Below are 23,339 nucleotides of genomic sequence, written 5' to 3'. Positions count from 1 at the left end.
ATATAATTTCATATATTGTGAATCCCAGTTTTAGTGGCTTTCCATCAAATCATATAATATAATACAGAAAACCTTCAAAACTGTGATTCACAACCCTAGTCAGTGCAGAGGAATTCTAGCCTTTCTTTTAATAGAGATGCTGTAATTCCCTCTCACATACCTAACAGCTATTCCATACGTGTTAAATACACTATTTTTAGAGTTTCAGTGAAAAGTTAAAGATTATTATTTAGTAGCTGGAGAAATGTTTTTAACTCCTAACGGATTTCAAGCAACAACTTACCAGCTCTGCACACAATCTGTTCAGCGTTGAAATGGGACCTTGGCTAAAGCAGAAGTAAGTTCTTTTCTATGCCAGTATTCAGGGAATGTTCTCCTTAGGTATGGCGAGCTATTAACTTTCCCGGAGTCAGAGTCTGCAAGAAAAAATATTTTACTTTAATGTTATCCTAAAATTTGCCCGAGACTTTGTCTTGTTATTTCAGACTTTCCAGTAAGTATTCTGATATTTCTGCAGATTAAATAAAATGTACCATGTTAGAGATTTCCTTTAGCTAATACTAAAAATAAAAGTGTTGAGTGTACCACCTGATTCTAGCTGTGGAAAGTTTGTGTTTTGGGCTCTTACAGTTTTATAAGTGTACCATGAAAGAAAGCTGAACAATTCAAATCCTTTTAGATAAAGTGGGATAATCACCAGGCGTGAGCAGCATGGGACCGTTCCATTCTGTGGCTTTTGGTGCTGTTTGGAGAGAATTCATGATGCAAATACGTCGTGATTTTTACAACTTGCGTTAGTCTTGCCTGTGATATCTGATCTCTATGAAAATGGCACTTAGTCCTCCTGAGGTGAGGGGATGCAGAGAAATTGCAGCAATTTAATGAGATTTTCAGCTCAGCAAAAATGTTAATACTTAATGTTTAAATCCGAATGAGAAGGAGCTTCTCGTGTTTACTGGTTAAGATCATCTGAAGTCAAACGCCTCGTTTTCAAAAGTTGGTACTGTCACTTACTTGTGCACTGACATTAGGAAAGTTACACACGCTCCCTTTTGCAGCATCATTTTGCATTTCCAAAGTGAGAATTTTCAGAGTATCTGTCTCACGAAGTAGTATAAGGCTTTAAGGAGTCAAATTCAGGTTTCAGCACCTCCTACCGCATGAAATTCTTATGTTTATTAAATAAGTTATTTTTAATGCGTTTACATCATTGATGTGTATTAGCATCAAATAAAGAATTATTAAATGAAGGAAATAATTATAAATATTTTGAAAATAGTCACCACTGTCTTCTTAATTAAGAGTAACTACATTTGACCTCAGTTCACGTAGAGGTGTCTTGCATGTTCTGGTTTGTAAGTTGCTGAGTGTTTAAGTGAGTGGAAAGGATCAACAGGTTCAATAACACAGGGTTAGAGCACAGAGTGACACATGCGATGGTTCCTCAGCTCACAAACTGAATTCTCTATCCACGATTCCTGCCGCCAACTGAACTGCACAAGAACTCAATCAAACTTCCCCACAAGGTCAACATTGAGTCCAACCCCTGAGTTTGCTTTCACACCACTGGGGTGGGACCAGACTCCTGGAGAGAATCGGGTTCATGAACAGAGGTGCTGTTACTGTAAAAGAATGGAGCAAAGCTCTGTCTACCAGGAGGCGGACTATTTAAATGCCATCTCCTAAGGGGGGCCCTCCCTTATCAGAAGCGTAGTAATGTTAAAAATAAAAGAGAGTCTTAGGTTAGGGAAAAGATGTGAGAGGTGAGACTAACAGAGATCTGAGAAGTTATAAAAGTATACATTGAATTTAGAAATTAATCCACACAGAATTTATATAAATAATAGTTTCTCCATAAGGTATAGTTTTCTCATTATAATTATAAATATAGGCCTGCCCCCTTTCAAGTCTACACATTCTTTTCTTGCTTATTACTAGAGTTCTGCAACTGCCTACAGGTCCCTTTCCCCTTCTGCAATCTGCTTGTGTCGTACTGAAGTAATGTCCCACTAGACAAAGCTGTCAGGTCCTTCTCCTTCACCCCACCTTATATATGCACCTTAGCTGTTCAGGAAATAAACTCACCTGCCTTCATCTTTACAGGTTGGCTGCTACCTAGTTAGGTAATTAAGCTCTACTTAACAGTGTCCATTATCTATATATCATTTAACAATTTCCTAGGAATTTTCTGGAAATGAAATTATTCTCGGTTATGTAGGCATTATGGTACCTACCTGTAATACCAGCACTTTGGGAAGCTGAGGCAGGTAATCACCGGTACCAGTCCAGCTTGGTTAATTTAGTGAATTAGCAAGACTCTGTTTCGAAATTAAAAGAAAAAGAAAAAAAAAAAGAAATTGTTGGGGGTTTTTTGTTGTTGTTTCTTTGTTGTTTTTGAGATTTTTTTTCTTTAAAAAATATGGAACGCTTAATGAATTTGCGACTCATCCTTGCGCAGGGACCATGCTAATCTTCTCTGCATCCTTCCAATTTTAGTATATGTGCTGCCGAAGTGAGCACTGTTGTTTTTGAGAGAAGATCTCACTGTGTAGCTCAGACTGGCCATGAACTCCTGGCACCCCTCCTCCCTCAGCGTCCTGAGTGCTGGGACGGTGGGATCCACTACCACACCCAGAAAAAGAAAATGTAAAAGGAGCTATGGGTGTAGCTTAGTGGGAAGCCCTTGGGTTCAGATCGAGTATGGGGCGGGAGCTGGGGGAGAATTCTTCAGTGTCTAGTAAAACAGCCATTTTAAAATTTTAAATGATTTAAAGAGAAGAGTCATAGTGACTAAATTCTACTATCAGCTACAAAGCAACAAATAATATGGTGTAATAATTTTAAAAACCTAATGTTTGTTTGACTTTTTGAAAACCCAATAAACACTGTAGTTTTAAGCGTTTTTCTTTTATTTAAAAAACCTGTTCATTCTTATGTAGCTAAAAAACTATTCCGTATTTCTCTTTAGATAAATTTAATCTTGTCATGTATTCCTTTTTGCAAAATGACAAAATATCTGATAGCATTTTTTTCAAGCATAAAAATCTGAATACAAGGTAAAATGAGTTATTGAATTACAGTGTGATGTTTTCTTTTTACTACTACCTTTAAATTCTGGAAGCAACGTTACAAAGCACAGCATTCCCTAATGATTAAGTGAGTTTCAATAATAAAGCACTTGTTTTGTACCAAATTGTTTTATGCTAAGCAATACTTCTCAACTTTATCTGCTCAATAAAGCATGGAATCTTCAGTTTCTTTAAATTTCAATGCGCTGGAGTTTTGAGATGCAGATTAAGGCAAACATTCCATAAAGCACAATGCTGAGGGGAAAAACGTCTGATTATGTATTCCAGACACTTAAGAATGTATGTCCCTGTTTTCCTTTCCGCTTTATTGCATATGAATTATGCATTTCCCTGGAGTTTTCAATTTACAATACCTTAAAGAGGAAATAGAAAACATGTATACTTGGAATAACGTTTTTTATATGCAGAGTTGATGATTTTGATCTCCTGCAGGTTCGAAGGGATATTTATAACTGCTCACAATCTCGTAGCACTACCAATATCTGCTTCCAGCTCATGAAAACACAAAACTGATTTTCCCCGGAAAATATACCCCTACATATAGTCTATAACTTAATGAGAGTTTATTAATTTACAGGAATTAATATTCTTTACTTCTAACTCATTCATGAATAATAATTTTTTTAGGAAGGTTAAAACACAAATAATGTCTATTATATTCATTGTAAAGCCTGAACGATTAGAATTACAATTTTTCCCCTTTTTGTCATTGTGGCTTGTGCTATTACAATGAGATGAGAAGGCTGATACGTATCCATCTGTAACATATCTAAAGCTAATGATAATAATTAACACTCGCATTATGCTTCCCTGTTTACCCAGGCTTTTGCAAGCCTGACTTTTCTTTTATGATCACAATACTAAGACATACTTATTTCCAGACCATTTTATGAGTAGATTTCAAAGAATAAATGTTAGACTTGTTAACTTGTAGACTGTAAAAGTGAACGAAATGCTGATGCCCGACAAAGTGTATGCATCAGTTTTCTCACATCAAGCACAACTTTTGGAAAGTGTGTCACGTACTTGAACGTTTGATTCTAAAGTGAGAATACAGAAAGGATTGGTAGTATCATATTTTAATCTTACTTGTATGTTGATTTTTTACTACATGTCGAGTTTAACCAACATTCTTAGCTTCTGCCGTTAGCACATATGTCTTTTTATACAATTATATTTTTAGAAGTGTGTTTCCATATTTTTAATGTCACCTTATCCTGATAGAGTCGGATTCCTGCTCTGATAATAATGACTTCAAACAGCTGCGACTTGATTATTTCGGGTACACTTGTTTAAGCATGCCATTAGGGAATTGTGCAACATTTATTGTTATTATTATTATTATTATTATTATTACTATTTATTTTAAAGAGAAAAGAAAACAAAATAACAACAAAGATAACAAAACAACACAAAAACAATAAAAATGATACAGAATTTCAAAACAAGATGATAGGAAATGAAGAGGGTTGTTATATTACATATTGTTATCTTCAGCAAAGTTGCTCGGATTACCAGATGTGAGAATGCAAGATTGATCAAACAATTAAAGAGAATAACAAATAATAAAAAAATTAGAAACTGTACAGGGTTTCACTAATCAAGATGGTAGGAACTGATGCTCTTGGCCAGCATTATCTTTTATTTTTTTCTTAATTGCTGATTCACTAGGTATTTATGAAACCATCAAAAAATAAAGTAGATTCAGCTAAGGATGGTGGTACGCATCTGTAGTACCAGGACCGAGGAGTCTAGGATATGAGGAACTCCGTGACTTTGAGGCCAACCTGTGCCACATAATGAGTTCAAGACCAACCTAAATTATATAGCTAGACCTTGTCTCAAAACAAGTACACATACCAAAAGTGGATACAAATAATTAATTATAAAATTAGTAAGCTAGGAGACTCACTAGGCCATGTTTTTATTTTAATGTACGTCGGATTGTTCATGCTGCTCTGATCTGCGTGTTAATCTGACTAAACATGAGGCCTGGTAACACAGCCGTGCCTCTGCACTCTTAACAAGCATCAAACCCATGGGGTAGATGGCTGGACTGCATTCCACAACTTCTGGTTCAGTTGGTCGGGACGAGGCCTAAGAGTGGACTTCCTAACAAATGGACAGATGATGCCGGTGCTGCTCCTGGAAAAGCCCCGCGTCTGACTCACCATCACAGGCACCCTAAACTAGAGGAGGGCGCAGTGTTGAAATCTGCCCCTCAGAGGTAGTTGCGTTGAATCTGTAATTTTTTTATACTCATTTTTTGTTGGTCTGTGGTTTAACTAAAGCGAAGCATGATTGCTTATGTTTACACAAAAATGTAACTTCATTGACATAAATTTACATTTGGTCATTTTTTCCTTCCTAGAAGAATATTGTTTGTTTGTTTTTTGGTTTTTTTGTTTTTTTTCCGGTACCAGGAATTGAACTCACGACGTTGCGCTTGCCAGGCAGGTGCTGTGCCGCTGAGCTAGATCCCCAGCCCCAGAAGAATATTGTTAGGTACATATAAACTTAAAGTTTCAATATGAGGAGGTATGATTAAAAACAGAAGTGAATATTTAAATTTTTTACAAATGTTATTGCAGAAATTGTGACACAATGGCATTAATCTTCGGCAAGATATTCCCCCTTACTGCAGACACACTTACCTCATCATTCCTGGCACTTTCTGAAGCAGTTGTGAAAGTCCTCTTTCAGGAGTGTTTTCAGCTGCACCGTCAGGGATGCTGTGATGACCTGCTTCAATTCAAACTGATTATCCTTCATACTCATTATCCTTCATACTCATTTGGACTCTGAGGAAGGGGCCAGAAGTAGCAAGAGCCAGATGTGGTGAATAAGTTGGATGAAGACAAACCACAGTGTTTTTGAAGAGCCTGCCTTTCCGTGAGATTGAAATACCGTATTTTTGGTCACATTTCCTGGACAGGAAACAGGACTTCCAGAACTGCTTCAGAAAATAGACATGGGGCTGGGGATTTAGCTCAGCGGCACAGCGCCTGCCTGGCAAGCGTAAGGTTGTGAGTTTGATTCCCGGTACCAGAAAAAAAAAAAAAAGAAAATAGAAAGACAAGACGGAATGTGTGTTTGAAGCAAGGGGGAATATTTTGAAGGGCATTAGTGGCATTGTGTCATTCACTATAATAATTTTGTGTGTGTGTATGGATACCAAGAATCAAACTGAGGACCTCATGCTTGCCAGGCAGAAACTGCGCTGCTGAGCTATATCCCAAGTCACATAATAATTTTTTAAATTTAAACACTCACTTATATTTCCATCACCCATGTACTTCCTGTGGGGGAAAAAAATCCCTACTAATACAATGAAATAGGTAAATTGCTCAGTTTTATATCCATAGAGAATTTAAAATTCATTTATGAGGGGCTGGGGATTTAGCTCAGTGGCAAAGCGCCTGCCTGGCAAGCGCAAGGTCATGAGTTCGGTTCCCGGTACCGGAGAAAAACCAAAAAAATAAAATAAAATAAAATTCATTTATGAATTAAAACAAATACAAATATATTAAATAGCACAAAATACTGTTCCTAAAAGAATTTTTTCTTAGTACTGTTCTTACTTCTGATATGTAGCATTTCAGGTGAGCAAAGAGGGCTTGGGAGCAAAGGAAGGGGAAGGGCTTGTGTCTTAGTTACTTTGCTCATTGCTGAGATAAAATTCCAGACATCCAAAGTTACATGGGAGCAGGTTTATTTAGCTCACAGTTTGTAGAGGTATCAGTCCATAAGTGGCTGGCTTCAAGGCAGGGTGGCATGGCAGAAGAGAAACAGTTCATGGATGGCAGAAAGTAACAAAGCAACAAGGGACATCCACAGTTCCTTCTGTCCCTTGTATCTGATCCAGGCTACTTAGGGCAGGTAGCATGCACCCTCTTAATCCAAGTGCCCTTGATCCTAGCATTGCACCATGAATCAATGCAAACGTCACACACTCTAGATCCAGCCGCCTGTGCAAAAGCCCCAGCTCTGCCTGCATGAAGTTTGAGGGACATCTGGATACAAGCCATAACAGCTTATCTACCTGTTCTCCAACGGCCTCATGAAATAGGAGTTGTAATTGCCCTTAGCAAATGAAAACGCAGAGCTGATCTTTCAGCTAACATAAATTTCTAAGAAGACACTGGGTTTTAACCAGGTTTATTCTTTGCTGAACACATACTATTCGCACTCCATCATACTGTTTGGATCAGATATATACCCCCTAATATTTTAAATTCACAAAACTCTGTGGACTGGCATATTACAGGATCTTTCACACTGAAGAACCACGATTGATCTAGTATGGGAAAACCTTCTCGTGGTGGCCTGGTCGAAGATATAATATTGATGACATGAGACATAAGTTGTTAAAAGTTAGAACAATTTACTTTCTATTACTGTGATCAAAATCTCTGTTAAACACATAACAAATAGATTAGTTTGATCAATATAACTGACCCTCACAGAGAAGGCACGGAATAGTATGGCTTTGTTGCTTGTGTCTTGTTCGCATGCAGTAGTGACTGATATAGATTATCTTGGCATTATTTGCATGAATCATACATATAAATCATCTTTTAGTGTCAATTACACTCCTACTGACATCTATTGCTTGCATAGTTTCTCTTTCATAATTTCAGAACATGAAGCTTTATCTTGTGTTTCTTTTCAAGTTGTAATACATCAATTTATGCATTAAAAAAGTTTGGTTAATGTCAGCAATATGAATATTTTCATGAGGAGAAGGATAGACTAAATGAGTTCCTAGAGTCATAAAATAATTTCCAGAAAATCTAACAACATACATAGATGAATATAGCATTGGATTATAAAAGTTATTACAATGTGCTTTTATATATATATGAGAAATATAATTCTTCATTATTAAACTATAAGTCATTTAGATATGGAATTCAGTTTAGAAATTGCAACTAACATTATCATCAGTGGAGATTAATTATGAAAAAGCTAGTATTCCCAACTGTTATGAGAATTTCAAAAACTAAAAAATGTATGTGCTGATATATACTGAGCAGCAAGGAGTGAATAAATTAACTAAAGAGAAAAACGCCTCCCTTTAGATACATGTTGTTATATGATAAAAAGAGAAAATGTTTGTTTTTCAAGGAAATAACATTAGTTCATCAGATTTGAGGTTGAATGCTCACTTTTTCCATGGGTAAACCTTGTGATTTCACAAAGTTAATGTTTCTGGATTTCTGTTTCTTTATCAATACGATGAATGACATCACATTTGATCATCTTAAAATTCTATCAGAATCCATAGCAGTTCCGATGTCTTTGGGACACAGACTCCTAATCAATAGTTTACTCCCCATAATCCTCCCGGGGTAAGTCCCTTTGATATTTCTGGTATTCTTGATTTTTCCACTATTCCATTCATAGTAATGTATTATGAGTAAGAAAAATCATCACATACCGTATGTTCTGAAATACTTGTTTTTTGGCAATTAAACACACCATATGATAATTTACCAAGGCCACTTCTGACTTATACATAAGGGTCTTCAATTCAGTATTCAAAAATTTTTGACTGTTGTCTTCAAAGTCACTAAGGAATGTTCCTCACAGTCCTATCTCCATGTAGAACCCTGTCCTGAAACCTTCCACCATCCGCATGGTCCACATTTGGAGACTCACCTTCTTTGTAGCTCGCTAAATTGTATGAAGGTTCTTCCAGAATATCTTCTGTGTTACCTCTTGCTGTAGGACCATTTCATTGCTTATTCTTATCACCCTAAGGAGTCCAGTGATATACAGGAAAAGTGTTTGGACTGGAGCCACAGACCTGGGTTTGAATTTTAGCTTTGGTATTTGCGAGTTGAATCACCCAGTTTACCACAATTTAAAGGACACAAATAGCTCTTTCCTCAAGACTGTTCTGAACACGGAAGATGTATTACTATGTGAACTTTCTACATGCAAACTGTTATTGGAATTTTAGGTGTTCTTGTATGTATTTCTCTCTAGGAATCATAGCAGAATCTAATTGAAATCATAGTGGAATCATAGTGACCTCTTATTTTTCAAGAGGTCAGAGTAAAAATTGAGAGTATAATTTAGAAAACTGACAATAGCCTAGAATTACACAGCTCTGTTTCCAGCTAGTATATACACAAGTTATATTCTTATTCTGAGCAATAATAGACAACAATTCTAAGACATATAAGTAAAATATAGTTGTTATTTAAATACAAACAAAGTTAAAATCCTCTTCTAATTTTTTCTGTGGTTTTCAAAAAGGAATTCATTGGTACAAATTTGAGGGTTCTAAAAAATTTTACTGAAAATATTATAACCTTTGAAATGGAATTTATCACAGAGATATTTGACTGGATGTATAAGTTAATCTTCAATTAAAAATAACATAGTCAAAAATGTACAACTTCAGTCTAAATCCATGTAAACCTTGTCCTATTTCTAAATTCATATACTTAATGAAAGCTGTCAGTGTTATAGTTTAATAAAATGATCAAACTGTGGTATTTTAAATGTATAGATTTACATAAGAGCTTGAAAACTAAGTCAGCATCCATCATTAATGGGTTTTGAAGCTCTCTGTTTCTGCAATTATCCTAGCTCTGTGAATAGTAATAACTAATTCTTGCCTACTCTATGTGTTTATCTATTTTTGTTATCTAGGGACCTCCTGGCTTACCCGGTCTCAAAGGTGACCCTGGCTCCAAGGGTGAAAAGGTGAGAAGAATGCGTTATTGTAATTCTGATAGACTTATAGGAGCAGTAATTATTTTCACAAATTAAAATCATTCAAAAGGAAATTTAAAATATCTTTGTCATTCTAACCATGGGAAAAATCTGCTAATTTTCAGCTTCCCAGGCATATTAGAGAGGAGAAAGCCTGAAAAGTCATTGGGAAAATGTAGTCAACCTCAGTTTTATATCCTGTCAGTGTCTCATTTTAAGAACCATACGGAAAGCGCACATGGTTGACTAAACTAAGTACTCAGAAAATAAACAGATGGAATAGCAAACTGGCCAATTTTATGTTTTTAAACATGGAAATAAAAATCAACTGCAAATATCTTCCAAGTAGTAATTTGATCTGCTAGGATTTACACTACGTTGCATCAAGTACAAAATATAAGCCTTTTTAAGAATGGCATTAATATTGCTTGAACTTTTTTTAAACCTCCAAATGTCTTCTAAAGATTGCAGTCTCTGAAGAACAGAAAACATTGCATATTAAATGAGATTCTTACTGAAATAATAATTTTTCAATTATGTCACCAATATTATATGTGGTTGTTAATGAGTTCTTTAAATTGAGGGATTCTCAGATGAAACAAAAGGGTGACAATGGTCTTGCAGGGTATTTTATTTTAGGTATGATATTTTTAGAAAGCATTTCATTCCATAATATTCTCTCCCATAATAAAGGCAAGACCTAACGGAAGTGGTAAATGATCCGGTTAAATGAGGACAGAATCTCAACTCAACATCCCATTTAGCAGAGTGACTTCAGTATACTTACATTGTTTTTGTGTTCCATGAATTTGATGTACACTTCATGTATTACTAATGCTTTTCTGTCTCTCCCAAAGGGGCATCCTGGGTTAATTGGCCTGATTGGTCCTCCAGGAGAGCAAGGTGAAAAAGGGGACAGAGGGCTCCCTGGCACCCAAGGATCTCCAGGAGCAAAGGGGGATGGGGTGAGTAAAAGTCTAGATGATTTTCCCTACTCTTTTCCTGTAATCTGCACACACACTGCAAACACACACACACACACACACATACGCACACACACACTCACTCAAACATGATCAAATAAGTAATTCAGAGCATCATTATTTTAATTTGCTTTAGTTGATAGTGTTTTCAAAAAGTTTTTCATTTAACTTTAGAATACATAAATGTAATATATGAATAAGTTTAACAATCATAAAAGGTATATTTCAGAAGTATTGAATCCTTATCATCTGTAAATATTCTTCTAAAGGCTGCAGGATATAAACATATGTACATGTACAGTCTTTATATATTATAAACACTATGAAAACTTATAGCAAGTGAGAAATAATCAATTACTTAATTTTTTTTTTGATTCCCAATGGAAATTCTGTGTGCTATGCTTAAGAATTTTCAAATTCTCTAGCTTTTAGAATGTGTATTTTTATGCAAAGCATGACAATGGAATAGCGAAGGAAAACACATTAAATTGGATGATTTTCTCTCTAGGGAATTCCTGGTCCTGCTGGCCCCATAGGCCCACCTGGTCCTCCCGGCTTACCAGTAAGTATAAGGGAAAAGAACTTCATAAGGTAACGTGGAGTTGTTACTGTATCAGAGAGACACAGATGATTCAGATTTTGATCTAAGCTTGTGCCTTTGTGTTTTCCAGGGTCCTCAAGGCCCAAAGGGTAATAAAGGCTCTTCTGTAAGTACTTTTCCCTCGGACACTGTAACTTTTCAATGAAGCCTGTTTCACTGATTTGTTTTTTCTTCACGTCCTGTCCCTTTTTCTTTCTAATAGGGCCCTGCTGGCCAAAAGGGTGACAGTGGTCTTCCAGGGCTTCCTGGGCCTCCGGTACGTATATGTAAACAAGAGTGATGTTCCGATAATTTGTATCTGGAAAATGGCATTGATTTTCCTGAATTCATAAGATGGATAAAAAGCACATGTTCTGTCCAAAGCTCTGATTTTATAGAAAATACAACTATGTCACTTAAGTCTATGTTCCAAATTGTCTTTGAATTTATTTCCCTCTTTCAATATAAAGATATTGTAATTGCATATTATGATAATCTTTTTAGGTTTTTTGAAAGAACCATTTATTTTTTTGTTATATTTTAATATAACCAACTAATTATATGCCACAAACATAAACATAAATTCATATCTGACCCTATTAAAAAAAAGTTCAGACGCTAGCATTTGGTATGCTAGTATGGTAGTGTTCTAGTGCCTAGAGTCTGAAAAACACGATTGCTGTTATTTATGAGATTGATACTAAGCTTCATGCGCTATGAAGTGATGGAATCAAAATATAAGTCTAGCTGAAAGAATATTTAGTGACCTTTCTTAAGCTAAAATGTTTCCAACTGTATGAGTATTAGTTTGTGACAGTGATCGTAACAGAATTCTACAATGCTGGTTAGCCTAAGAGGCAGGATGAACTACTCCACTTTTCTGTGTGCTAGGAGTCCAAGACCAAAATGTGAAAAGAGTAGTTTCTTCAGATGTGCAAAAATGTCTGTGGGGAAATACCTGTGCAAACTTCTTTCTTTGGTTTGTGGCTAAATTCTCCATCTGCTTCTTCACTTTGTATTTTCTGTCTATGCACCTCTGTGTCCAAACTTCCCCTGTGTAACATCATACTGAATTCCATCCTGCCCTGCTGACCTCATCTTACGTAATTATATCTTCATGGACCTCGTCATATAAATCACGTTCTGCAGTACTGAGGTTTAGGAATTAAACATCTGAATTTTCGTGAGATATAATTTAAGCCACAATAATAGAGACTGTGTTGTGGTTCAACTGTTATATATGTACATTTAAACCTGCATTTATTTAAAATATTAACTTTTAAATATTTAAAACATACAAATTGAAGCATACTAAGATTCCAGATTATGAGTTATTATGAAATTCAGTAATTTTTAGATAGCTTAAGAGTTTTAAAATGCTATTTTTATCTGCAGAGACCTTAAAATATAGTTGTGGATATAAGATTTTAAATTTGGCCGACTTAGTAGGAAGGGAGTAACATATATAAACACAGCCCTGCACTGCATTACTATGTAAAGTACCAGGAATCAAATGACTTGTGCAATTACTTCAGTATTTCCCTCTTCTTGGAAGAAATTACATTTTATAATTTTGCTTGTATATTTTTTCAGGTTTGAAAAGTCACACCAGGGTTGGGCATGGTGGTATACACTTGCAATCCCAGTACTTGGGAGGCTGAGGCAGGAGGATTGCTGTGAGTTTGAGGCTAGCCTGAACTACATAGTGAGACTCTGTCAAAAAGACAAAAAGAAAGAGAGATAGAGTAAAAGGAAGAAGGAAAGAAGGAAGGAAAGAAAGAAAGAAAAGAAGCAAGGAAAGAAAAAGAAAGAAAGAAAGAAAGAAAGAAAGAAAGAAAGAAAGAAAGAAAGAAAGGAAAAGAAAAAGAAAAGAAAAAGAAAGAAAGAAAGAAAGAAAAGAAAAGAAAAGAAAAGAAAAGAAAAAAGAAAAGAGAAAGAAAGAAAGAAAGAAAGAAAGAAAGAAAGAAAGAAAGAAAGAAAGAAAAAGAAAGGAAGAAAAGTGGAAAGGGGAAGGGGAAGTAAAAAAAGTCAAGCCAACCATAATTTGTTGTAACAAAAACCATACTGGCTATAACAAAATTTTCAGAATATTTTACTTTACAAGCCATTGCACTCCCATTCTCTCTCCTTACAGGGTCCCCCTGGCGAGGTCATTCAGCCTTTACCTATTTTGTCACCCAAAAAAACCAGAAGACACGCTGAAAGCATGCAAGCAGATGCAGGTGATAACATTCTTGATTATTCAGACGGAATGGAAGAAATATTTGGCTCACTCAATTCCCTGAAGCAAGACATCGAGCACATGAAGTTCCCCATGGGCACGCAGGCAAACCCGGCCCGAACTTGCAAAGACCTGCAGCTCAGCCATCCCGACTTCCCAGACGGTATGTTCGTAACACATGGCGGAGGGCATGTACTGAGCTGCTAAGGTATCGAAGTATGTATTTTGCCAGTCCTCAAAGTCTTAGCGAGTTTGCATGACACTGAGATGAGAATAGAGAAGATACCTGTAGCATATGATTCTTGTGCTTCAGAGTTTGATGAATAAAGCAGTCTGAAGATCCAGTATAAGAGATTACAGCCTGGGGGCTGGGGATTTAGCTCAGTGGCAAAGCGCCTGCCTGACAAGCGCAACGTCGTGAGTTCAATTCCTGGTACCGGAAGAAAACCAAAAAAAAAAAGAGATTACAGCCTGTACTGACTTACAAAACCATACGTGATTTAGAACAAGAGTAGATGATAAAAATATTGTAAACTTTAGGAATGGTAAGCTCAGTGTACCCAGTAGTTTGTATATATTAACTTGGTGCATTAATTCTTCAACATACTATTTAAATAAGATTAAATATTTGTTTATTTATCAATTGAGCAGGGTACACTGTTCTTCACTCAGAGATTCATAGTTAAACAGAGAGACTAACAGACTTGAGCTATTTTTTATCTAATGGTACAAATAGGATAAAATATTTATGCTAACATTATGGTAGTAATTATAAATACTGGGCATTTATATGATTAAGGAATGATTCCATTTTGGTAAGTAAAATGTTAGTGCATAAGGCAGTAACATTTAAGCTGCAGCCTTAACAAGAAGGTCGCCAGGCCAAGCATCGAAGGGTTTTCTAGGCAGAGGGAGTAGAACTTCGGCAGAATTTTGAAGCATACAAATTTGATGTCTTTGTGAAACTGAAAGGATGCCACTGTGGCTGAAAGTAGTGAGCAAACTGAAAGAACGGTGTGAGTGATTTGGGAAGGCCAGATGTCCTCGAAGGAAGCTGGTTAAGGAAGTGTTCACTAATCTAATAGGATGTGCTGGGGCCTGAGTTAGGGCTGTGGCCATAGAAATAAGAGGTGGATAAATGAGACCAATTGAAGTAATGTCCTCATGGTACGAACTGTTTGTGAACAAACATAACTAAGCTATAAAGATGTGTGAAAAAATAAGGAATGATCCTTTTTATTGAATAAAGTCAGATAAAATTTTTTCCCCTGTAATTATATATTCCTAAAAACATAAAATATTAAAAACAGAGTGGTTCTTTCTGCTGGATGAAATCTTGTATGATTGTTAATTACTTCAGTGTTTTGCCTGGGAATTCCAATTTGTTGCAGATGTAAATATATTGATGATATAATTAGAAAGAGCACTGGGACTGGTGCATGCCTGGAATCCCAGCACTCGGGAGGCTGAAACAGGATGATTTCCGTGAGTTAGAGGCAAGCATGGGCTACAAAATGAATTCAAGGCCAGCTTGAACTACAAAGCAAGACCTGTTTAAAAAACAAAAGGCAAAAACATATGAATGTAAGATATTCAGGCTGCCTGGCCAATATTAGAAGTTGTTCGCTGTTAAAATACTTCCTTAGTTTATGTGTAATAGTAGATATGTGTAATTTTTGCTAATTATAGTACTAAGAATTTTTATGGAATTTGCATTTTTTCTTTCTTTTTTTTCCCCAGTACTGGGGATTGAACCTAGAGCCTTCACATTTAGCTACAGCCCCAACCTTTATTTCTTTAATTTTTAAACAGGGTCTCACTAAGTCTCTAAATTGCCCAGAGTGGCTTTCAGCTTGTGACCTTGCACTCCTTCTGCCTCAGCCTCCCAGACTCTGGGGATTATAGGCATGTACCATCACACCCAGCTGTTTGAACTTTTAAAAAGTAAAAAGTTCATGACTATTACATGAACTAAGTTAATTAATACTTGATGCTGCAGCATAAAAAATGATAGGAAAAAAGCAAGGCAATTATCACATGCATGTCAATTTTGTCCCCTAATAATTCCAGTTAATAACTTTTTTATCATTTTTATGAAGAATGACAGTATTTCTCCCATTATTTACTATACTTATTCATACAACACCAAAACAGTGCTCATGGTTACTCATAAGATAACTTTCTCTGCAGCATTTCAATAATGGCATTAATATCAGGTTGAATTTAAATGTGTAAGCAGGTGTCTTTCTTCGGTCCCTGCTCACAAAAGAAAAGTATATTATTATAATAAGTTTTTACTATAAAATAAGGCAAATGTATGATCTCAGAGGCTAAATAGATACTATAGCTTCCATTGTTTGAGATGAATAATCCAGGAGAAAATGGATGGATTAATATACTCAGAGTACAAAAATGAAATAGTGTATATAAGATTCAGGTTCAAGTATTCTAATGTGTATGCGGTTTGTTACGCATGGATAAACAGAGGATTAATATTTATAGAAATGATGTTTAAGGTGAATCCTAAAAGTGGATTGGTATGCTGAAACCTAAAAAAAAAGTGTTCTAGATAGACTCTATGGGTAATTTAGAAAGATTTGAGGCAGAAAAGACATAAGGTCACTTTTAAGTATTCAAATACACATCTTAATTTGCTAAAAATCATATAAAGTAAAAGATCTGTAAATATTCATTTTCCCTATTTTTTCCTCATGAAGTTTGATGTCTAATACCTTTGATTTGTGCTGCCAGTGAATTTGCATATAACATTTTCCCCTGTCTCCTAGGTGAATATTGGATTGATCCTAACCAAGGTTGTTCAGGAGATTCCTTCAAAGTTTATTGCAATTTCACATCTGGTGGTGAGACTTGCATTTATCCAGACAAAAAATCTGAGGGAGTAAGTACCAGTCTGTTTTGGTGGTGAATGTTTACAGTCCCTGCTATGTTTCTGCAGTATTGAGCTAAACAGGAAAATTATACTGCCATATTTTCATTTATCTGCTTTTCTTACAGGGTAATTAGAGCACTGATTTGCATAAACATGAATAAGGCAGCATGGGGATGCTCAGAGTAACAAATACTTCTTTCCTTCATTTTTTTACCCGATGTATTCTTCAGGCACCTGGTTGCTCTCTAAAATCCTGTCACTTTCTATGACGCAGCATAGCTGAATTTCAAATTTGAGTTCATGGATAGCAGTCTGCCCAATTACCACATGATAGAACTCACAGCTGCATATTATGCTTAAGACACAAAATTTTATAAAAATTTAATATTTTATGTGAAATAAGAGTAGTTTTCAGTATGTAATCTCTTCAAACAGATTTACTGATTTTCACTTAATAGTATCAATATCACTTAAATTCTTTAAAGTTACACACAAATTATTAAATAAGGGAAGTGTCTCATTAACAATGATATTTTTGGACCATTTTATATGCAGGGTATTTTGTCTTTCTTGTATCCCAGTTTTCTTTGGTAAATGGCATGTACTACATAAGACAAAGCAGTAATATTGTGCATGGAGAGTCTTTTTATAAGAAAAGTTAAGATTCTGATGTAAGAGTGGAGGGTAGGTGGAGGAAACAAAGACACTTCCATCTCCCAACCTCACTTGATGTGTGATAATAAAAGTAACTGCTCACCCTGGGGAAGCAGAAACAATGGAAAATACCCTTTCCAACACTGGTTAATCAGAATCCCTGATGTGAGGTCTCATAAACACATGTAACTGGCTAAATGTCACAAAGAAAATCAGTTACGTGGAATTGCCAAAAGACTCTAAACATTCTTCCTGCCAGTGACTTTTCCAAAGCATCCAACCTTTGGTTTCTGCCTAAACATTTTCAGAAGGTCTTGGTTACACAAGGCCAACGTTGCCTTGCTAGTTGATGCCAGTGGGTCTTGAGGGTCTTCTTTGCGAGGGATTCCCTGAGCTTCCGCTGACATCCTCCACAACCCTTAAAATTCCTTCACAGGTTGCTTCCCCCATTCTTCTCCAGTCAGTAAGGAGATCAGGAAGGAAACGGCTCAGTTTTCATTACATGACATGGATAGGATTCCTGTCAAATTTTGCTCTTTCTTTGAGTTGTCTAACACGAAGGAGATAGTATCTTAAAAGCTGGCTAGCTTCTTAGTCTTGCTAAAGTTACTAATATATTCATGCTAGTTTTCCTAATTTTCACCTACTCTAATTTTCTGGTTCCTTTACAACAGGTAAGAATTTCATCATGGCCAAAAGAGAAACCAGGAAGTTGGTTTAGCGAATTCAAAAGAGGAAAGCTGGTATGTTATTACCTCAGAATGAAATGGCTTATCCTGAGCTCCATAAAGGAAGCTCCGGTTATGGTTTCTCAGTCCTAACTCTGACAGTCTAGGTTATATTAAACAAGATTCCCTGTGCTCGTTAGATTGTTCCACGTAGTACCTGTCAGACCCTATGTGGTATTTTATTTTATTATTTTTTTTATTTTGAAGATGAAAGAACAAAAACATATTAACAAACACACATACATTTAGAAAATAACAGAAAAACAATACAAGGCAGTACAGGATTTCAGACGGTGAATAAAATCTAGGAGGTACACTGTGGTATTTTAAAGCAGCCTACAATATTTTATCAGTGTGAATGCCTGTATACTAAATTTAATTTTAAAAAATTACCAAAGAATAAGTTCATTAAATACTCGATATTGTCACAAAATGGATTATGCTCAAGTGTATCAGGGATAAGGCACATAGTATCCATTTATTTTCTCTGACTTCCGTTTCTTTTGTCTGCTTGAAAACTAGTTTGGTGTTGCTTCTGTAGTTCCATAAGAATTTTTGGATTGTGCAGCATTTTTTCTGATTATTAACCTTTGTAAATATAGCAAAATGACTACCTTTTACATGTGTTAAATTGAGTTACATAAAGTTACCATTTTAATTTAATAATTTTTAAAATATTTTTTGAAGATGAGATACCAAAACTAAATTCATACTAAAAGCTATTCAAAATCTCTGTAGGTATGTGAATTACTTTTAATTAGTGATTATTTCAATTATTTTTTTGAAAATTATTCAACTGCTCAATTTTTTAAAAAGCTATTATTTTCTGTTGATGACAATTTATGTGCTTCTTATTCGTATATAGGCCCATCTACATTAATGACTTTTAATGAAGTTTTCCATTTGATTTAACATTCTGTAATTCAGTCTTCAAGATATGTGTCAGATATTCACATTATAGTCTTACTTATATATTAGTTAAAGAAATATACAAATAAAGCTGTGTGTGTTATGTGTGGACTTTGTTTCGAGGTGTTTCATTTTATTTACAGTGTGTTTCTCAAATAGAATTTTTTGTAACCTCACTAAGGAGACTCATGATTGATTAGTCAGCAAGGAATAAATAAAATGACATATAGAGAGTAAAGTCACAGATACATGCCTTTCCATTGATAATCTGAGAAAAATTGTTAATTTTTAAAGATTTAGGTATATGTAGTTCACCTATGCTCAATAATTCAACTATACCCAATAAATAAGCTGTGAAAATGATACAGGGCAGGTCCTAATAATTTACGATTAAGACTTCCTGCTAAACATACAAAAAATACTGATGCAATAGGCTTCATTCACGTTGTCTTGGTCGTTGTATTTGGTGCTGATGATAAAATCATGCACTCCCACATCATCTCAGAGTGGACAAGGACATGTCCATGTTGGATATTAGAGGACCCAAAGTAGGCACTCTATAAAGCTAGTGCCCCTGAATAAATGATGCAGGAACATGATTGAAGATTTGGGGGAAATAGTACATTATGACAGTTTTGAGAAGAGTCAGCACATCAGGCAGCGTGAACCATCTAGCCTTTGCATTGCAGTGTTGTGCTTCAGTCTGCATTGTCTCACTACTTTATCGTCTTTTTAAAAAAAAGAAACAAAAATGTAACAAATATTTCTTGGAATCAGAAGCCTTGTTTTCTTTCAGTTTACTGATTAAGAAACCAAAGCCTAGAGATAAGGTGATTTTTTTCATTTTAAAGATAAAAGAACAAAAACATCTTCACCAGCACACATACATTTAGAAAATACCACAAAAGCAATACAAGCAATTCAGAATTTCAGACAAAGTGATAGGAAATTAACAGTAGTTGTTGTGTTACATGTTGCTATCTTATCTCGGGGCTTTTATGGGAAAATGGACACAACTAGAGACCATACTCATAAGTGAAACAAATCAGATCCGTATGTGTAAACACTGTATTGTTTCACTAGTGTGAGAACCTGAAAGAGTCAATAAAATCTAGGAGGTACAATAGCTATTGTGAAAGGAAAGGAAACTGCTCAAAAGGAAAGAACAACTGGGATAAGGGAAAGGAGATCAAGTGATTTTTGTCCAAGGTAAGCGTTGGTTATAGTAATCATTGACATTTGCAGGCAGTTCGGAGTTCATAAAACCTGTCTCTAGGTCCTCTGTCTGTCTCTTTTTCACTGGGCTAACGTAGGTCTGCTGACTCATCTACACACAGCTTACTGTCAAAAGTGATTGACTCTTTGTCGCAGAAGAGAGAAAGAGTTTTTATATGCCTTTTCATTCTTTTATTCCAGCTTTCCTATGTAGATGTTGAAGGAAATTCCATTAACATGGTACAGATGACATTCCTAAGACTTCTGACGGCTTCTGCACGGCAGAATTTCACCTACAACTGTCATCAATCAGTTGCCTGGTATGATATGTCGTCAGGAAATTATGACAAAGCGCTTCGGTTCCTGGGATCCAATGATGAGGAGATGTCCTATGATAACAACCCTTACATCAAAGCACTCTACGACGGCTGCGCGGTGAGTGTGATCTCCGTGTGCCTTGTCTCACAGAGGGGCCAGGCGCGGTGGAAAAGCCTCGGTTTGGTACTGAGCTAGATTTCTCTCATGAAACGGGTGTCGAATATTGTTAAGATATGATGTGGGACACTGACATATTAAGACACAGAATATTAGAAGCCAGTAACGTGTGCACACGCACACAAGCACACTGAAATGTAGACACTGACACATGGTTAAAACTATAATAAATGGCAGTCTCAGATCAGGCAGTCTTTTACTCCTCACATTTGAATGCTGTTACATTATTGTATAATAATAGTATCATATTTATTTTTGAAATTTAAGAATAAAAAATATAATGTTAGTTATGTCCTTAATCTATGATCATACAGTGATAAAATGAAGTCACAACTGTGCCATTTATAACATAAATAAGTTTTATACCTTTATTGGCTTATATGGAGCTTCTTAATTAACACTGCTGTAGCAGCTTGGGAGCTATTATAGTTACGTTTTCTTTATCCTGTAGAACTATTTCTGACACACATGGGAATTCAACATATATATAATACCTAATTGCTGCAGCCAGTACTAATGACTGAAGGGAATGCAAAATTATGAATTAACAATTCCCAACTTCAACAAAATGAGGCTGGTGCCCTAGAATAAAAATGGGAAAGTAAAATCATGAAGCAGAAGTTGGAAAAATATTCTCAGTAGTAGTGCAATTTTAATATAAAATTAATGTATAGCAGAAATGTTTTGATTTTAGAACTTCTGCACTGTAATTTTTTTATTTTAAAGAGAATAAAAAAATAAAAAATTTAAAAATGGTACTGAATTTGAGAACAAGGTGATAGGAAATCAACAACAGTTGTTACATTGCATAGTGTTATCTTCAAAGTAGTTGTTCAGATTACCAGATATAAGCATGTAAAATTGTTCAGAAAAATTAAACACTAACTGTTCCTTTCCATAAACCAATGAAAATTAGGAGTACAGTTATCTTAGCTATCTTGTGTGTGAGTGTGTGTACAATTTTTCCCTTTTTTCTTTTCTCTTTTCCCTAGCAGATTCTTTCCCTTTCACAATATCTATTGTATCTTTCAAATCTTATTTACTCTTTCAGTTACTTACACTAGGGAGATAATATGTAGCTTATGCATCTGAGTCTGATTTATTTCACTTAGGAGTATAGTCTCTAATTGCATCCATTTACTTATAAAAGCCTCGAGTTTATCTTTCTTTGTAGCTGAGCAATATTCCCTTGTATAAAAATATTATATCTTTTCTATGCATTCCTCAATTGATGGACATTTGGGTAGAAATCTTGAACACACATGAGTAAGCAAAGAGTTCATGAACAAAGACCAAACTTCACAGGAAATACTTCAAAGAATCAATAACTGGGATCTCATGTTACTGAAAAGTTTTTGCACATCAAAAGAAAGCACCAACAAAATAAAGAGAAAACCGATGAATTGGGAAAAAAAATTTTAGCCAACTGTTCTTTAGACAAAGGACTTCTATCTAGAATATATAAAAAATTTAAAAAATCAGGCCCCCAAAATTTCAAAGACTGAATCAAAAATGGGTAGCTGAGATGAATACATACTTCTCAGATGAAGAAATACAAACTGCAAAGAAATATATGAAAAAATGTTTTTCATCACTAGTCATTCAAGAGATGCAGATTAAAACAACACTGAGATTCATCTCACCCCAGAAAGAATGACTACCGTCAAGAAGTCAACCCATAACAAATGCTGGAGAGTCTGTGGGGAGAAAGGAACTCTACTGTTAGTGGGAGTGTAGACTGGTACAACCTCTGTGGAAATCAGTGTGGAGATTCCTAAAAAATGTAGGATTAGAGGTCCCATTTGACCCAGCTAGTCCCTTTCTGGGTATTTTCCCCGAAGAATTGAAAACATCACACCACAGAGATATATGTGCACCCATGGGGCTGGGGATTTAGCTCAGCGGCAAAAGCGCCTGCCTGGCATGCGCAAGGTCGTGAGTTCGGTACCCGGTACCAGAGAAAAAAAAAAAAAAAAAAAAAAAAAAAAGAGATATATGTGCACCCATGTTTATAGCAGCACAATTTGTCATAATTAATCTTGTAATTTTTATATTACAATTTTTCATAAATAATTTAACTACATAATCTTAATTATACTGATAATAATTTATTTAGATGACATCCAATGCCAAATTAATTTTCATATTGTTATATTCATGAGTTACTTATATTTATCAAGAATCTACTTAACTATGCTATATATGCTAGAGTACAATGTTTGAGTAGTTGTAGCTAAATGTTAAATGTAATTGTCAATATTTAAATTTTAAAACTATGTGTGGCACAGTGATAACAAAATGAATTACAAAATTACTGACAAATACGGTTTTCTACTCTTCATTCTCTCCCCTTCTTACGTCAACTCAAAGCACAAGAAAAATTAACTATTTTTAAAAAATTTTTTTTATTTTTTTATTTTAAAGAGAGTAGTAAATGAACAAACAAAGAAATAGAACAGTAGCAGCATATCAGTATCACAAACATAAACAAATCAGAACAAGAACATTCAAAGTGATACAGAGTCTCAAGACAAAATAATACAATCAACAGTGGTTGTTACATTACATATCGCTATCCTCACCTACATTGCTCAGATTACCAGATGTAAGAATGAAAGATTGTTCAAACCATTAAAGAGAATAAGAAAATAATTCTTCCATAAAACATTAGAGATGATACAGAGTATCACTAAACAAGATGGTAGGAGCTCACCATTGTAATTCCAGTGCATATTGTTACCTTCAGATCAGTTGCTCAGACCACCAGACACAAGTATGCAAAGTCGATCAGAACATAAAAAATTGTAAGCATTGACTGTTCATTTCAATACACCAGCAGACATCAGCAG

The 23,339-nt window shown here is 35.3% G+C and overlaps 1 protein-coding gene across 1 annotated transcript in view; it reads left to right on the top strand.

Moving 5' to 3' along the window:
* The window catches only part of Col11a1 (collagen, type XI, alpha 1), a 192,619-nt gene that overhangs the window by 166,311 nt on the left and 2,969 nt on the right, over positions 1-23,339 (top strand). The window contains exons 58-66 of the mRNA XM_013516403.1: positions 9,753-9,806; positions 10,673-10,780; positions 11,307-11,360; positions 11,470-11,505; positions 11,602-11,655; positions 13,513-13,762; positions 16,386-16,498; positions 17,818-17,886; positions 20,197-20,430. Of these exons, the coding sequence (XP_013371857.1) occupies positions 9,753-9,806; positions 10,673-10,780; positions 11,307-11,360; positions 11,470-11,505; positions 11,602-11,655; positions 13,513-13,762; positions 16,386-16,498; positions 17,818-17,886; positions 20,197-20,430 (972 nt within the window). The remainder of the gene's footprint in view (positions 1-9,752; positions 9,807-10,672; positions 10,781-11,306; positions 11,361-11,469; positions 11,506-11,601; positions 11,656-13,512; positions 13,763-16,385; positions 16,499-17,817; positions 17,887-20,196; positions 20,431-23,339) is intronic.

The sequence above is a fragment of the Chinchilla lanigera genome, unplaced genomic scaffold (genome assembly GCF_000276665.1).
Source record: "Chinchilla lanigera isolate Chin_1 unplaced genomic scaffold, ChiLan1.0 scaffold00034, whole genome shotgun sequence".
NCBI lineage: Eukaryota > Metazoa > Chordata > Mammalia > Rodentia > Chinchillidae > Chinchilla > Chinchilla lanigera.
The sequence above is the reverse complement of the archived record's forward strand: the minus strand, read 5'-3'. Positions and strand labels throughout refer to the sequence as shown.